The 18,663-nt window shown below is 35.7% G+C and overlaps 1 protein-coding gene across 5 annotated transcripts in view; it reads left to right on the forward strand.

Moving 5' to 3' along the window:
• Spock3 (SPARC (osteonectin), cwcv and kazal like domains proteoglycan 3) overlaps positions 1-18,663 on the forward strand; it is a 436,085-nt gene that overhangs the window by 390,534 nt on the left and 26,888 nt on the right. For 4 of the 5 annotated variants that reach the window (XM_052162253.1, XM_052162254.1, XM_052162255.1 and 1 more), the window contains one exon: positions 6,523-6,642. The exons of the other annotated variant lie outside the window; for it this stretch is intronic. In XM_052162253.1, coding sequence (XP_052018213.1) covers positions 6,523-6,642 — 120 coding nt within the window. The remainder of the gene's footprint in view (positions 1-6,522; positions 6,643-18,663) is intronic. 5 annotated transcript variants of the gene reach the window in all.

An 18,663-nucleotide genomic window follows, 5' to 3' on the forward strand; every position in this document is an offset into this window, starting at 1 on the left:
GAAGCTAATAGAAAAGAAACTGGGGAAGACCCTTGAGGACATCGGTACAGGGAGAAAGTTTCTGAACAGAACACCAATAGCGTATGCTCTAAGAGCAAGAATTGACAAATGGGACCTCATAAGGTTACAGAGTTTCTGTAAGGCAAAGGACACCATCAAGAGGACAGATCGGCAACCAACAAATTGGGAAAAGATCTTCACCAATCCTACATCAGATAGAGGGCTAATATCCAATATATATAAAGAACTCAAGAAGTTAGACTCCAGAAAACCGAACAACCCTATTAAAAAATGGGGTACAGAGTTAAACAAAGAATTCTCACCTGAAGAACTTCGGATGGCGGAGAAGCATCTTAAAAAATGCTCCACTTCATTAGTCATTAGGGAAATGCAAATCAAAACAACCCTAAGATTTCATCTTACACCAGTCAGAATGGCTAAGATTAAAAATTCAGGAGACAGCAGGTGTTGGAGAGGGTGCGGAGAAAGAGGAACACTCCTCCACTGCTGGTGGGGTTGCAAATTGGTACAACCACTCTGGAAATCAGTCTGGCGGTTCCTCCGAAAACTGGGCACCTCACTTCCAGAAGATCCTGCTATACCACTCCTGGGCATATACCCAGAGGATTCCCCACCATGTAATAAGGATACATGCTCTACTATGTTCATAGCAGCCCTATTTATAATTGCCAGATGCTGGAAAGAACCCAGGTATCCCTCAACAGAAGAGTGGATGCAAAAAATGTGGTATATCTACACAATGGAGTACTATTCAGCCATTAGAAACAATGAATTCATGAAATTCTTAGGCAAATGGATGGAGCTAGAGAACATCATACTAAGTGAGGTATCCCAGACTCAAAAGGTGAATCATGGTATGCACTCACTAATAAGTGGTTATTAACCTAGAAAGCTGGAATACCCAAAACATAATCCACACATCAAATGAGATACAAGAAGAAAGCAGGAGTGGTCCCTGTTTCTGGAAAGACTCAGTGAAACAGTATTTGGCAAAACCAGAACGGGGAAGTGGGAAGGGGTGGGAGGGAGGACAGGGGAAGAGAAGGGGGCTTATGGGACTTTCGGGGAGTGGGGGGGCTAGAAAAGGGGAAATCATTTGAAATGTAAATAAATTATATCGAATAAAAACAAAAACAAAAACAAAAACAAAAACAAAAAAGAGAGACAGGAGACAATGGAGAACTAATGTAAAGAATTGTGTCTTGCCTGCTATGAATGGGGTGAAGGTGCCTTTTAGCCATAGTTTCTCCACAGCATCTCAAGGGTCTCTTTGTAGATGTATCAGAAACAAGTAAGTGTAGCAGTTGCAGGTTGGAAATATGTTGAAGCTCAGTAAGTGAAACATTTCAAAGACAGAGTAAAATCGTAAGTATGAAGATAATCAGGAGGCAATAGTGACCAAGGGTAGGAGTCAGAGTGGGAGGGAAGCAGAAAGATTTTTGTCTGGTCCGTGTGTCTTTAGGCCCCATTTCAAACAAGTTAGGGTCTGTTGGTGGGAAAACAGCATTGGTGGGAAGGGCACAAACCCCTTCCTTAGAAACAGTCAGAGTTAGACTCTGACTAACTACATTTTCAACTATGTAGTACAGCAGCCTTCAAGGAGTTGAGCTGGTGTTAAGTTGATCTGAGCTAGTAAGAAAGAGAGATTGCAAGGACAGCTTCTTCCAGCTGATTTAATGACAAGTACCCCAGACAATGTCCAAAGGATGGCTCATTCTATTAGTGACCTCTCAATGGTCACTTGACTGCTTTTCTGGGTTTGGCATGCTGATCTCACAGTACTTGCTTTGAGCCGACATATGGTCAATGAGTAGAACAAGAGGTAGAGTGCTTCCGAAGAGGTGCCATACATGGGACAAGGATTAAATTTAGTTGTTGGCAAAGATCAAGAACTGGAGATAGCAATGAGTGGAAGGATTGTGGGAGGGGTGAGTAGGAGTGCAGTAGTGAGTAGTATATAAAGTGAGGTAATTAATTAATTGATGAATTTCAAAAATCTCAGGAGGTAATGACCATACAAATTTGTTGGGAAGAAACAAAGTTACAGGTAAAAAACATTTATATCAAGATTAATATGAATTAAATAAAATTGAACATGGCTGAAGCAGGTACCAGAGTTTTATAGAAGGAGAAGCCTACTTTAGGTATCTGTTTGTTACATCAGTTTGAACAAGCACTGGAAGCATTGCAAAATAAGATAGTGAAAATATCAAAGAAATAAATCGGACCAAAATATATCTAAGTGATATTCATTGCTTCAATATATGATAAGTTTTATAGACTTATTTTAAATACAAACAATGTCAGTTTTTATTTAATGAACAGAAACAGAGTATTTCAAGTAAAACAAAATGTCTAGTTAGAAACAACTTAAGATGGTGAAATTTTAAAAATTAGGACTGTAGCCCTAAATGGACATAGTACTTGAAAGTGTGAATTATTACACATTTTTACATCAACTTGTAATATATATTCCAAGAACATATTTTGAATATCAGGATGCATAAAGAAAAATTTAATTCTCAGTGTTTTCCCCCAAAGAAATGACTTTAAAATTTCCATTTAAAAAAACTCTTAGAGACAGAGACTGTCTTGTTTACTTGTCAACAGGTACTTCCCTAGAGGACAATCTAGAACTTTCTAAGTTACTAGCCAAGTTAAAGATTGCCATTTTTTTTAGAGAAAAGGATTCAAATTACAAAGTTTTCTAAAATTAGCAGTATAAAGAGAATCTTTTAAAAATCTCTACATTTTTTATTGGATATAGTCGACCAGCAGATGAAAGATGAAAGATATCACTTGGGTCAAATCTGTTACAAATAATTTACATGCAACATCAATTGAATTAACAAAGAAGTCTAAGGTCAACTTTTTTCTCCTTTTATTGATGGATAAATCTCTAGGTTATCACATAATGACAGAAGTAAGCATTTCTTTTAACATAAGTTACTTCAAAAATAGATTGGTTTTATAGAAGCATAATTCACAAAGTAAGATGACCAAATTAAATGAACTTTTGGCTCCTGTTACATTAGCAACATTATTTCAAAAACCCCTGTACTACTTGTAGGCCTCAATGTAAGAATGCAGCCAGTGGCCCTGGAGCTCTCCTGTATCTATGTCATCTCCTCCAGAAGAATCTGGCATCTATATTTAACTGGGGAACATAGGTCTTGAGGTAATTAAAGCAAAGTTAAGAAAGGGACACAACAGTAATCCCTTTTGGACATAGTTTACATTTCGCTCTTTTTTAAGCACATAGTGTCTTTTCCTGGGCTGTTTAATGTGTTGTTCTCCTCCCTGTCACAGAGTCAGGAGGCCAGCCTGACCCAGGACAGAGACCTTGGAGGAAACTTATAAACAAACTTGGATTGGAGTAGACTAGTCAAATTAAAACTCCAGTAGAACAGCATGAAACAATATTTCAATATTATCCATATACAAATGATATTTGAATTGGTGACATTGAACCAAATAATTTACACACTGAACTGGCTGGTTTTGTTTGTCAACTAGACATAAGCTGGAATTATCATGGAGAAAAGAGCTTCAAGTGAGAAAATGCCTTCATGATCTGTAAGGTAATTTCTCAATTAGTGATCAAGGGATGGAGGGCCCATTATGGGTGGCACCATCCCTGGGCTGGTAGTCTTCTGTTCTATAGGAAAGCAAACTGAGCAAGCCAGGGGAATCAAGCCAGTATGTAGCATTCCTCCATGGCCTCTGACATGCTTGGATTCTAGTCCTGACTTCCTTTGGTCATGAACAGCAGCATGGAAGTGTAAGCTTTCCTCCCCAACTTGCTTCTTGGTCATGATGCTTGTACAGGACTAGAAACCCTGACTAAGACAACGTGTTCCCAGCATAGTATGGATTGTTGGATGGATTGAATCCATTGAATGGATTTGTGATTTAGCAGTCATGAGCATGGAGGAACAGAGTGGTGCACACATGCTGAAGAGAGGCTGAACCATGTTCATGGCCTGACCTATTGCTGGAGGCCATGTTGATGTACATGGCCTGTACTGCCTTCAGAGGTATGATGGTATCTGTAGCTGGTGATGCTTCAGAGGACTATGTCTGGTTCTGTGGTTCTGTTTCAGTATCCATGGCTCATTTCACTACTGAAGGCACCACTGAATACAGATATCTATGGTCCATGCTGTTGGAGAGTCCACGATTCTGCTATAGCTGGGGGCTGTGTAGATATAGATTGTCATCCATGTTATCACTGAAGGCCATGTAGATGTCTATGATATGTGCTGCTGTTCCAAGTATTATTGATGTATGTGTGTTATGATGTTCCCTGGGGACCATGTAAATATCCATAGTTTGTGTTACCATTGAAGACCATGTTGGGGCCCATGGTCCTTTTTCAGTTGGGGACTAAGTTGATGTCCATGGCCTATGTGACAACTGAAATCTTTGAGTATGTCCATGGTCTGTGCTGTCCACTGAATCCATGATGATGTCCATGGTCCAGGCTACTGCTGGGGACTGGGTTGCTGTCCCTGGCCTATACTGCTGCCTAAGTCTATGGCACATGCTAATACCATAGGCCAAGTATGTGACCCATGTTGTCACCAGATACCTTGTACAGGGTTAGGCATTGGGAAGGACCCTGTTGTGGGAATTATTAAAAAATGAACCCACCAACTATGCTCCCAATTTCCTGCTGGTGCAGGCATGTTCTTGCCATGCTACTCTCCCCAGCTAGCCCAAGCGGTGCGTGATGACTACATTTCTAGCTCTCATTAGCTTGTCCCTGGCACTGCTAGTTCTTCATGTGCCATAAACCCATGTAGTCAGTGATGCCACATTCTAATAACTAAATGGAACTGCCAACCTAGCAGTTGCATAACACAATAGCCAGTAGCCCAGTAGAATCATGACTCTTAAACCTTAATTTACCATTAATATTTATATATCTATGATATCACAATTAACAAGATGCCAAACAATAACTTCAGAGCCAATTGATAATGATAAAAGCTTTATCTCAATATCTCTAACCTTTCGAAATCAGAACTACTTGTGGCTGGAAAACACCATGCAGATATATGTTAGAAGCCATCTTGATTCCTCCTCTTAGCTTTGCTTCCCTTTTCCCTGTCTAATCACAGGCCTCCCACTGCCCCAATGTGATTGAATAGGGAAAATCCTGCAACAGAATTCACTTTTCTTTAATAGGCTGGCTACCTGGCATTTGGCCATGTTTCAATGACTATATGGTCAGCACAAATTTAGTCTGATTTTGTTTGTTGGTTTTTGTTCTGCTTTTTAATATTTTTTGGAGGGGACAGGGTAAGACACAAGGCTGAGGAGAGAAGTTCGGGGAGGACTGGGAAATAAGTGTGATCAGGGTACATTATGTGAAATTCCCAAATAATCAATAAAATATTCAGGAATAATTGTAAAGATATAAGTTTGGAGGCCCAGGGCCCAGAGAATCAAGAAGCATTCTGGCTCTGGGAATGGTTGTAAGTCAAAGCCTTGATAAAGAATAAGTGAATTCTGAGTTTTATTGGGGGAGGAGACCTCAAAGGATAGCACTATTCCATCTTTTGGAGGAATATATACATTGTTATATATTCAAATTGAAAGTTGCAAGTTTGGGCCAGCAATGCCCATTTTAATCATGGAGTTACAGTGGCCCCAGACTCAAGACTGCCAAGCCAGTAAAAGGTTCTCATAGTTTTTGGCTAGGGCTCTTGGAATTTTTGACCAGTTATTTAGAGCATCATCTAAGTCTTAAAATGACCAAACATATCAGTTAATAAAGGGAATCTCCAATTTCAAGTGACAATTCCAGGAACTGTAGAACTGTAGGGCTCGTGGAAGATCCTCAGAGATTTCAATCAAATGAGTGTTCTCTTATCCAGTGAAAGTTTCCAGTGCTCTCAGCTGAGCAGACTTTGCAGAATTAAGCTTCAGTGAGCTCCCAGATCTAACTAGGGTGCCACTTTAGAAGGCCCAGGTTAACTTAGCTGGCTTTTTAACTGTTGCAGAGCTGAGAACACAGCCGAACTTCTCACCTAGGTCAGACTGTCAGGGCAAGAGAATAAGGTGACAAGAAAGGTCAGAGACAGAATGTGAAAACAAAATGTTTCCTGAGAGATACTGGTGGCCCTGCAAGGCATTATTCCTATACTAAAGTCTCAGAGCTGCCTGATAGGGACAAGGGTTTCCTGATGCTTTCCGTGTTTCAGCACCATATGATAGATGAATAACTATAGAGACATAGAAGGTGGAAAGAAAGAGAACCTCACTCAGACATGAGGAGGGACCATGTTTCTTCAGTGAAGAGGCATTTTTTCACCCAAGTATGTGAATGTCAAGAATGCCTAGAGACAAAGATGAAATGCAGCCCCTTATGGGGGCAGAAACAACTTTTCTAGTCTACAATGCAAACTGGGAAGTGTCGTCTTTCCAGAGGAAACTCTCAGATGTCCTGATCAATTTTAATGTGATTAAACACCTACGTTATTTCTCTGTCTTTAGCCTGCAGTGACCTGGAATTCAGAGAAGTGGCAAACAGACTGCGAGACTGGTTCAAGGCCCTTCATGAGAATGGGAGCCAGAACAAGAAGACAAAAGCATTGCTGAGGCCCGAGAGAAGCAGTAAGACTTTAAAATTGAATAAAGCTATTATTTGTGAGACAGTGACCTAGACCCAGTAAACCTCTCAGAGTAATACACTTGTCAGCATTTATCCTTGACCTTGTTAGTTCAAGTCCCCATGGGCTACTTAACAAGACACTGTTTAAAATTGAAGAAAGGAAGAAGGAATAAAAGGAATTACGAGGCTCTCTATATAGGAGGATATACTCAATACATAATGGTTTTGTATTATATACTACATAGAGATAGATCATAAGGAGACTTACCTGGATGTTGATGACAAATTTAATTTGGTCCTGTGTGATGTGGGTAATAAGTTATTAAAAAGTCAGTTTCACATAGAGTGTTTGGCTAACACAGGATTTAGCATCTGAACCAGTTGTTAATAACACTCATTGAGTGAAAGACTAACGTCACAATTTTTGAGTCAAACTACAGTAAGCTATAATGAAGTACTGGCCAGGATGATGAGTGGTCCCTTCCTGGTCCACTCTCTTACAGTTAATCATCCCATTTCTCCCCTCTGCCTTGTCTCCAAGAGGATGCTCCCCCCCCTTATTTTTATTTAATGAATTTAGAAATGATTTTGGCATATGGCTGAATATTTCCAAGATCAAAACATATATTTTTTTTCTAAGAGGAAGAGAAAAAATGGAAAAGTTAACCATCTGAGTCCTATAGCTCAGGTGACAAAGGACATTTCTTTTCTCCTTAGAACCATAAATATGTGGTTTCTGTCAAGATGATAGCAATATCACACAGTTGCCTGTAACATTAATACAGAATTTTTTTTCTGAAATATCTTTCTTACTTTCCTTTAATTAAGCATTTCCCCATAGTTACAACCTTGTATATTTATGAATCTTATTTTCTAAGATGATTTAATACATGTGAAAAATTAAAGTCATCATAGAAATAGGTTTTTTACAGTGCAAACATGTATGTCTTTCTTCTTGGGAATTTCAGAAAAAAATTACAGTATTTACCAACACAAGCAGAGAGTTTTGTTTTTTTTTTTTTTTTTTTTTTGGTCTTTTTTTTTATTTGATATAATTTATTTACATTTCAAATGATTTCCCCTTTTCTAGCCCCCCCCCACTCCCCGAAAGTCCCGTAAGCCCCCTTCTCTTCCCCTGTCCTCCCTCCCACCCCTTCCCAGTTCCCCGTTCTGGTTTTGCCAAATACTGTTTCACTGAGTCTTTCCAGAACCAGGGACCACTCCTGCTTTCTTCTTGTATCTCATTTGATGTGTGGATTATGTTTTGGGTATTCCAGTTTTCTAGGTTAATAACCACTTATTAGTGAGTGCATACCATGATTCACCTTTTGAGTCTGGGTTACCTCACTTAGTATGATGTTCTCTAGCTCCATCCATTTGCCTAAGAATTTCATGAATTCATTGTTTCTAATGGCTGAATAGTACTCCATTGTGTAGATATACCACATTTTTTGTATCCACTCTTCTGTTGAGGGATACCTGGGTTCTTTCCAGCATCTGGCAATTATAAATAGGGCTGCTATGAACATAGTAGAGCATGTATCCTTATTACATGGTGGGGAATCCTCTGGGTATATGCCCAGGAGTGGTATAGCAGGATCTTCTGGAAGTGAGGTGCCCAGTTTTCGGAGGAACCGCCAGACTGCTTTCCAGAGTGGTTGTACCAATTTGCAACCCCACCAGCAGTGGAGGAGTGTTCCTCTTTCTCCGCACCCTCTCCAACACCTGCTGTCTCCTGAATTTTTAATCTTAGCCATTCTGACTGGTGTAAGATGAAATCTTAGGGTTGTTTTGATTTGCATTTCCCTAATGACTAATGAAGTGGAGCATTTTTTAAGATGCTTCTCTGCCATCCGAAGTTCTTCAGGTGAGAATTCTTTGTTTAACTCTGTACCCCATTTTTTAATAGGGTTGTTCGGTTTTCTGGAGTCTAACTTCTTGAGTTCTTTATATATATTGGATATTAGCCCTCTATCTGATGTAGGATTGGTGAAGATCTTTTCCCAATTTGTTGGTTGCCGATCTGTCCTCTTGATGGTGTCCTTTGCCTTACAGAAACTCTGTAACCTTATGAGGTCCCATTTGTCAATTTTTGCTCTTAGAGCATACGCTATTGGTGTTCTGTTCAGAAACTTTCTCCCTGTACCGATGTCCTCAAGGGTCTTCCCCAGTTTCTTTTCTATTAGCTTCAGAGTGTCTGGCTTTATGTGGAGGTCCTTGATCCATTTGGATTTGAGCTTAGTACAAGGAGACAAGGATGGATCAATTCGCATTCTTCTGCATGCTGACCTCCAGTTGAACCAGCACCATTTGTTGAAAAGGCTATCTTTTTTCCATTGGATGTTTTCAGCCTCTTTGTCGAGGATCAAGTGGCCATAGGTGTGTGGGTTCATTTCTGGATCTTCAATCCTGTTCCATTGATCCTCCTGCCTGTCACTGTACCAATACCATGCAGTTTTTAACACTATTGCTCTGTAGTATTGCTTGAGGTCAGGGATACTGATTCCCCCAGATTTTCTTTTGTTGCTGAGAATAGTTTTAGCTATCCTGGGTTTTTTGTTGTTCCAGATGAATTTGATAATTGCTCTTTCTAACTCTGTGAAGAATTGAGTTGGGATTTGGATGGGTATTGCATTGAATCTGTATAGTGCTTTAGGCAAAATGGCCATTTTAACTATATTGATTCTACCGATCCATGAGCATGGGAGGTTTTCCCATTTTTTGAGGTCTTCTTCCATTTCCTTCTTCAGAGTCTTGAAGTTCTTGTCATACAGATCTTTCGCATGTTTGGTAAGAGTCACCCCAAGATACTTTATACTGTTTGTGGCTATTGTGAAGGGGGTCATTTCCCTAATTTCTTTCTCAGCCTGCTTATCCTTTGAGTATAGGAAGGCCACTGATTTGCTTGAGTTGATTTTGTAACCAAGCAGAGAGTTTTTGTTATGTGTCTTTGAGTGTAATATACAATTTGGGGCAGTATATAAGGTTTTCTGTTTTTCAGTGTGAATTTATTTTGTAGTGATAACAAGATGCATTTATTCCCTATCCGAATAAAATGTCTAACTTATGGAAGGTCCTTCCATACCATTGAATATTGATATTTTCTAAAAGTTACACTATGGTAAACTACATTGAGTTAGAAATTTAAAACCCAAAGAGTTTAGCTTGATTTATGTATTTAATATGATGGTGAGCAGAATCCAGGTATTATGGTTCTTTTAATAATTAACAAGAACATTAACAAAGACTAGAAATATATTCTGCAACATTCTATGGCTTTTTAGGTATTTTATACAGAAATTTAAAAATCTTAATTTACAATATGTTTTGAACAGTAGAAAAAAATCTCAAGAACACTTTGTCATTTTAATAGAGGGAAAAATTTAAGTGTTCTAGCAAGATAACATTTCATTGTTTTTTAAATATATATTGTATATGAATCCTTAAACATTAAGCATAATAGACAAACAAGGTTTTATTAATCTTTTTAACACTTCTACATTTTCATTTTTCATAGTAAATTTTTAAGTAATATATGATTTTATTTTAGGGAAATTATTTCTTTAGCAAAATAATGTCTTATGTATCTCATATATAATTAATTTTCTGGAAGAGTCATACTCACATAAAATTTTAATTTCAGTATATTTTTATTTTATAGAGAAACATATGAGGTGGATAATTATAGAGGATTAGGCATCAGCAACTTCAGTAGATTTTATGAATATACATTTTATATGTTTTATTGCCATATGTTTCATTGTAGTACATCTCTTTAATGTGGTGAACTAAACATTTATTCACAAAGGCAAGTACTCACATTTCTCTAGGTAATAAAAACAGGTAAAATACACATATTTAAATGCATGCTTTTGTATTTTGTCAATTAAGAAATAGCTAATAGTTGGCTAACTATTATAAGAATATAATTTAAATTTAATAAAGATCATAGAAATTATTTGATGTTAGCACAATAAATCTAGCTACACTTGGAACAAATTTTATCATTCATTTTGCTAACAATTATATTGTAAACATCTAGTAAATTTAATTTTGATGAACTTGATCAGTATTTTTAAATATTCTTTTTTAAAAAAAATCTCAAATTAGTCAGAACATATACTTAGCAATGTATTCTGTTCATTTTAAGTCCTGTAACTGCTTTTAATTAAATAATATTTAACCAGTCTCTTCTGGAAACTCTGATTTAAATTATAGAAATTTAATTTCAAAACCTTTGAGTTGTGATTCATATAATAATTCATATAATATTTGAAAACAATCATTTTATTTTGATTTTTTAAAATATTGAAAGATGTAATTTATATGTACTTCATATAATTTATATATTTACTTAATAGCAATAAAGGTTTCCCTAAGAAATTTTATGTTAATATCATCTTCCCATGGAACCTCACTGACATATAGCTAAAACATGTGCAAAAAAGCATTTCATTTCCAAAGTTGAGAGAGAAATGCCTGTACACACCTGTGTTTATATGTTGATAGATTTCAATGCTCTTTTATCTGAGGAAATCATGTCTAAGGCTTAAAGTTGAACATGGGAGAAGCTGGCTGTATTTTTGAGAAACAGGACACTTTCTATATCCAATAGACAACTTTATGTTTAATATAGAAGAATAATATAAGGCACAATGTAGAAAAGGAAGATGCTGTCTTACCTTTAGTTTTTGTTAATACTGTTGGCTTTTATTGATTCCCATGAAATTCCTTTTGATATTGCAGTTTGGTGAATGCAAATAAATAATATTATATAGGAACCAAAATAACAAATTAATGAAATTCATACTTTTCCTTTTTTCTATTTCTTTCTTTTTTATTGGATATTTTCTTTGGAAACCCTCTATCCTTTCCCCCCACCGCCTGCTTCATCCTTTTCAATAAACGTTTCTGTTCATTTCTTTTAGGTATAACTCCAATGTATATATTTTCTTATTAATATTAAGTATCTTAATACAAATTGTGTTGCAGCTATGAAAGAGCTGAAATGTGGTTTATTGACTAAACAGACAGAACAATAAATAAAATAGTATTTGTTGTATTATTTATAATTTTCCTTTCAGACTTGTCTTTGTCTCAGCTAGACACTGTTCCAATTGCATTCTGTCAAAGCATATGGTATATTCTACCCATGTCATAATTTCAATGGAGGCAATGTCAAGCTAGCAGAACAGCCAGGGCACAGCATGGCAATTGCTCAAAAATTTTACATCCATGAGGAAAGAGGACAGACACATGTTGAAAATATACTATCTAATTTGGAAAATTTTAAAGCATGAACAAGTTTAAAATGGCAGAGAAGATGGGTGCAGAGAAATCAGTTGTACCTGCTGATGAGATCAGTATCACTAAAACTAAACCTAGTGTTTCTCACTGACTTCTTGGGAAAGATAACTTAGGAAAAAAATCATTAAAGGCTCCAACCAGTGAAAAGGTAGACTTGTTTTAAAGATCAGAACTTGAGCTAATGTTGATGAACAAGTTTTCTTCTTGAAAAACACCCATGGGGTCTTTTAGAAGACCAGTTTCCAAGTTCCAATGACTAGGGAATCAGACCACATATTGAGCTGTTAGCAGAACTTGGATATATTACATACATGGTGTTGATTGTTGCATATATATACATTTAAAGAGTTATGTGGTGGTGTGGCTCTGCACTGATGATCTAGAGAGCTGAAGTCAGAAATTGAGTTACAAAGCCTGTGAGTGACCACTCTATGGAGGTAACAACTATGCTTCACTGAAGATACCAGGATATTGGAATCTCAGGGCCCAGGAAAATAGAATGGTGAAGGAGCAAGACCAGAGAGGGGCTGTGTTAGCAGATTGAAGCACCAAGCCTTAGAGACAACAATTTCAACAGAAGAATAAATGTTACAATGACATTGCTACCAGAGTTGGAAAAGGTTCTTGGCTTGCATCCCAGGCTTTGATGGACTATATCATCAATCTATAAGCTAAAGTGTACCCCTTTCCCCATCATGTTGCTTTTGGCACACACTTTGACACAGTAAGAGAAAAATAACTAATTCAGTCACTGTATGATATTCAGTACCAGCAGGAGATGGCTCTAACAGGAATAGAACTGAAATAAAGCCATGTCTCCAGCCTTACAGGTGAAGATGTTTGGCTCCTTTAAAATATGATGAGACTCATAGATGTAAACATGCAATGTCATTGCATGGAGAGGTTGTTTCTATGACTGCTGGATTCACTCAATATCAATCAACATTCTTGAAAGTTTTACATGTGTTACATGTCTTATTTTCATGACATAACTTTGAAACAGATAGTAATAGTAGATTTTTCCATTAAGGCAATACTAGTCTGATGTTAGTTGACCAAATATTATCAAAGACTTTACATAAAGAATTACAAGACCATGTAGAAAGGAAACCCTTGGGACCTAGACTATTATAATTATTTCACAATGTTATGTTTAAATCAACAAAATGTCAGCAATATCATAGCTTTTTAAAGAAATGGAGATGGCTGGAGTGATGGCTCAGTGTTTAAGAGTACTGACCGTTCTTACAGAGATTCTGAGTTCAATTCCCAGCAATCATATTGTGGCTCACAACCATTTGTAATGGGATCTGATGCCATTCTGATGTGTCTGAAGACAGCAACCATGTACTCATGCAAATAAAATAAATCTTTAAGAAAAAGAAATAAAGCAAATCGATAGATTTAAGAGATCTTTATTGCAAGTTTCATATACAAAATAGTTTCATGAATGTTGTTGAGATCCAAGAGTCACCCCCAAACCACACAAACTCAGCCAGACAGGGATGGTTTATTGAACACGCACCCTAAGACTGATCAATCAGGGCCATAGCTCAGAATTCTGGGCTGATTATATGATCCCAAACATATTTCTCTGTTAGTTCACAAAAGCTAAACCCACAAAACCATAGGTAGCACATACGCAGGTTCAGAAGTTTCACCCAGTGGTCGGCTCTGACTCAAGCCATTTTAGACATAACAGTTCATATTTACCTTTACTTTGATAGGTCTTACTTAAGCTTTGTGGTATTTCTTAAGATTAACATACTTCATACAGAACATAACAGGGTATATGATCAGCATGACCTCGCTCTAAGCCAAGTTATTTTTCTGCATCAATGACTGGCAAGCATATTACAGCAACATATTAAATAGCTGGAAGGCATAGCTATAGCTGTGGGGGGCAGACCTCAAAAAATATATATTGTTTGAATATATCTGAACATATCACTGAAAATAATTGTCGAAAGGCAATTAAATACTAAAACCATTTTCAATGACTTGATGGTCAGCTGAAACAAAGTTTCTTATTCTTTAATATTCTTTATTCTTATTTTTAATGTTACCAGGGTAACATTACATGTTGAGGCCTCTATAAATTGTGTGTTTGAGTTACATGCCAACTTTTGCTTTTATTCTTTAAATTAAAAAAAGAAGTCATAGCAGAATTATGATGAGAATCTTTAAAATAAGTTTTAATAGAGTTTGTATAGTACTATGAAAGGAGTATGGAATTAATTTCCATTTTGTCATCTTAGAAAGCATGGTAGAGATGAGCATCTTATGAAAATCTTCAGAGGAGTAGTCTGACTCTCTGATGTCTTATGTTGCTTCTTACCCACCAAATGTTCTTCACAGTGAGAGAAAATGATGGAATTACTTCAACCCCCCAGGGTATACGAAGGCATTCTAATTTCTTACCAAGATATTGCTCACTTTGTGTCATGCTGTCCTCACATTGAGAGGAAGATTGAATTCAGAATCAGATGGATTAAAATAATGCCCCATTTTAATGAAACAGGAGCCTTCTAGGTATAACAGGGAACTTCATCTATTGAAAACAAACATCTAAAGTTAGAAGATAAATTTTCTTTTCTCATTTCAAGTAATAAAATAAAACAACCAGATCATTGCTTATTTTGGTGCTTCTAATTATTGAGACATCTGGCAGCTCCTTCTTTTATTAGGACAATGTTGTAACTTTCTCTATAATGAAATTTAATTATGTACCATAGCACTACTAAGGTATTATCCTTTTTTTTTCCTAAAGTATTATCCTAAAGAAGTGATATTGGAATTTTGATCAAATGACACTTAATATTTTGAAATATTGCTATCCAATGTTTTTAATGTATAAATATAAAGTAAATATGCAATTTATTTAATCCAGTAAAGCTATCACATTTCATTATTCCTTGGAAAATTACTTCATTGGTTGATTTGGCAGTTCAGTAAACTATAGATAGATTCTCATCCTTAGAAACATCTCATATTACACAGTGGAAACTACTGCTACCACCAGCAAGTTGGAAACCCATAAAAAGTGGATTTCTAATCACTTGCTGAGTTAAACTTCATCAATCATATGGTATTCTTAATGAGAAAGGAAACTGATCTTCCTAACTAAAATAGTATATTGTTTTGAGGTTACTTTTAAACAAGAATCTGAACCTAGTTTGAAGAAAATATCTAAAAATATACCTGACTTTTCATCATCTCTAGAAACTAGGAGAATAAAAACTAAAACAACTCTGAAATTTCTTCTTACTCTTGTGATAATAGCAAACATGAATTAGGCAAACTATAGCTTCAGAAATATATGGAATATTTGACTACTAGGTATCTTGAAATGTTCAATAATTAGTAGCTAAAACCAAAGGAGATGTATAATAAATTATGCATAAACCAAACAATTAAAAATTATAATGATTTGTAGAGGGTTAATGCAAAATCAAATGATTCTATACAACATGGCTTTCCTTGAACCAAATGCAAGGCAATAAACAACAATTATTTTATGATAATTCCTTTGAGAAATTAATGTTAAATCATTTTCAATATGTCACAGGAAGAAATAATGTATTTAGTATTACATATTCACATTTCGTTTTGGTTATCTATATTCTAACTGTGCACTAAAGTATATGAAGAGAATTCTTATATTATTTACTAACATCATGCATTCACTCAGTGTAGGGTAAAAATAGATGTCCACCACAGGCTAACCACATAGAATTTTGTACAATATATGTATTCTCATAGGCTGCTTTTTTGCAAAAATGAATTCATGCATTATACAGTGTTACATTAGTCAGTGTTCTATTGCTATGAATTGAAACCATAACCAAAACAACTTATAGAAGAAAGTGTTTTATGAGTGGAGTAGTGAATTATCATGATGGAGGGGAGTGTGGTTGCCAGTGGGCAGGCCTGGTGCTGGAGAAGCTGAAAGCTACATCCTGATTGGGAGATAATAGGTAGCAAGAAGGTCACTGGGTCTGGCCTAGATTTTAGAAACCCCCGAAATTACCTAAGTGGCTTCTCTAACCATGCCACAACTACTAATCATTTAAGAAAGTTCCACCAACTGAAGATCAAGAACTAGAAATACAAGCCTATAGGCACAAGTGTGTTGTGGTTGCATATTATATGTATCTAATTCGATCATATTACTTCAATCTATATCATATTCTTTCATATCAATTTCAACCATCATTACTTTGGAAGTACATTTTAATGGAAACTTTGGAGTATCTTATCATATTTGTAAGAGTCTTGCTTAAAAAAATAGCGATGATGGTGCTATGTTTAAGAGCATCTCTTACACTACTCTTACAGAAGACCAAAGTTTGACTCCTTGTACCACATTGGGTGGTCTACAAGCCCTCTCTCTTTGATTCCAGCTCCAGGGAGATGAGATGACTCTGGTCTCCATGGGGATCACATTCACTTGTGTATATCCATACACAATCATGCACTTAAACACAAACTAAAGATGAAAAAAAGTTCTAATTGTATTATTTGTTTGTGTTTATATATTCAAATATGTCCAGGAATTATTTAGTATGAGATAGAAGTCTAACACCTATTTTCCTACTATGTTAAACTACTGTATTTGAAACCACTTAATTTGTGTTTATGTTCTGGATAGATTTTATTTTTAAGGTATTTAAATATGTTTCTTATATTTCTTTCTGTAACAGTCTTAATGCACAATATAGTCCCTGTGTTCTAATATAATTCTGCATATGTTTTTGATACTTTTCTCTATTGTTGTGATACTGCTGATACATGACTTTTTTTTTTTATCAGATCACGGTGTGGTCATTAATCTTATATCCACTTTTTATCATTTATTTACAGAAGAATGTTGAAATCCTAAGCTGTACCTATGAATTGGTCTATTCTCAGTGCTTTTATAAGTTGTCTCAGGCATTTTGAATATTCATTACAGATACTCTACATAGTGAGAATCATCAGGTCTACTTGTTAAATCTTTGTCATCATCTGGCACTCCCTTTCATCAAGTAGCATTCATTAGACCTGAAGCTGACTTTTATTAATGCTAATTTTACGCTATGATTTTAAGTGCAATATACAGAGAAATTTTACTCTTTTAAATGAAATTTAGCAGTATTTTATATGTTTATTTATATTTAATTTAATTACCTATATGATTTAATTGTAGTATGTCCCCTTATAGTACAATTCTATTTTATTTTTAAATTTTTCTTCTTTTTTTTCCCCATTTTTTCTTGGAGGTACCTGTTTTGGGGCCAATCAAATGTGTTTTATTATTTACTTGAATTATAGTTTGGTGTACTGATGATGAACAAATTTATATGTCATATTTTATTAATTTTACTGTTCTGATGCTATGATAAATGTTATGACAAAAGCAACTTAGGGAGGAGAGCATTTATTTGACTTTTGTATCCTGAGCCACAGTCTGTTAAGGGAAGTTGAGATAGGAATTTAAGGAAAAATCTCAAGGAGGCAGAGCCTGACCCAGATCTACAGAAGATGTTGCTTATTAGCTTACTCCCATGGCTTGCTTAACCTTCCTTTTATTTCCTTTTTTGTTTTTCCTTTTTTTTATCCCTTTGGTTTCCTGAGGCAGGGTTTCTTTGTATAACAGAGCCCTGGCTGTCTTGGAACTCACTCTGTAGATGAGGCTGGCATGAAACTCATTGAGATTTTCCTACCTCTGCTTCCCAAGTGCTAGGATGAAGGCATTTGCCACCACATCTTCAGCTTGTTTTCTTATACAGGACAACATGCCCAAGACAACATGTTCCTGATCGGTTGGGCTTTGCTACATAGGTCATTAATAAAGATAATATCTTAAAGATTTGACTATAGGTGATTTGATAAAGGCATTTTCTCAGTTCACCAATTGAGAAATAATCTTCTAAGCTAAGACTAACTTGTGTCAAGTTGAGAAAAAGTTGACTAATACATACACTAAATCATGTATTTTTTATTGAATATATATTATAAGGCTTTAAACTCCCATTTTTAAAAGTATGATTGGTCACTGGATGAAGAAGCATTCTTCCAAGCCTGATGACATGAATTTGATTACCAGCAATATGGTGGAAAAATTAATCTCAAGTTAACTTCTGACTTTACACACACACACACACGCACACACACACACAAACACACACACACACAAATACACACAAGCAGAGAAAGGAGAGAGACAGAGACAGAGAGAGAGAAAGAGAAAGAGAGAGAGAATCAGATAGATATAAAGAAATTTTCTTATATTTGTTTTCATATACTATAAACAAATAATATGAGTTCAATATTGATTTATAGGCTTTAAATAATGTTTGTATGCTGTGTCTTCATTTCATTTCTTTTAAACAGAGATACAGTTTTTTGCCCTTATAATGTATTATTATTCTATCTGAAAAATTTATATTTCAAACTGTATGATGCAAATTCTTTTGAATAAAAATTTTGTTGTTTTAGAATAAATCATCCTATCTTTCTTTGAATATCTTGTCACTGGATCATAGTTTTGTGCTGAGAGACTTACTTTCTTTTTGCCTGAAATCAATTGCAGTCTTTTGTATCTGCCTCATATAGTTTTATTTCAGACCTATATTATTATATCCTTGTTTCTCTGTAGCAATGGTTCTCAAACATTTTAATGGTGCAACACTTTTTTTATTTTATTGGTTATTTTATTTATTCACATTTCAAAT

Source organism: Apodemus sylvaticus, chromosome 18 (genome assembly GCF_947179515.1).
Source record: "Apodemus sylvaticus chromosome 18, mApoSyl1.1, whole genome shotgun sequence".
In the NCBI taxonomy this organism is placed as follows: Eukaryota; Metazoa; Chordata; class Mammalia; order Rodentia; family Muridae; genus Apodemus; species Apodemus sylvaticus.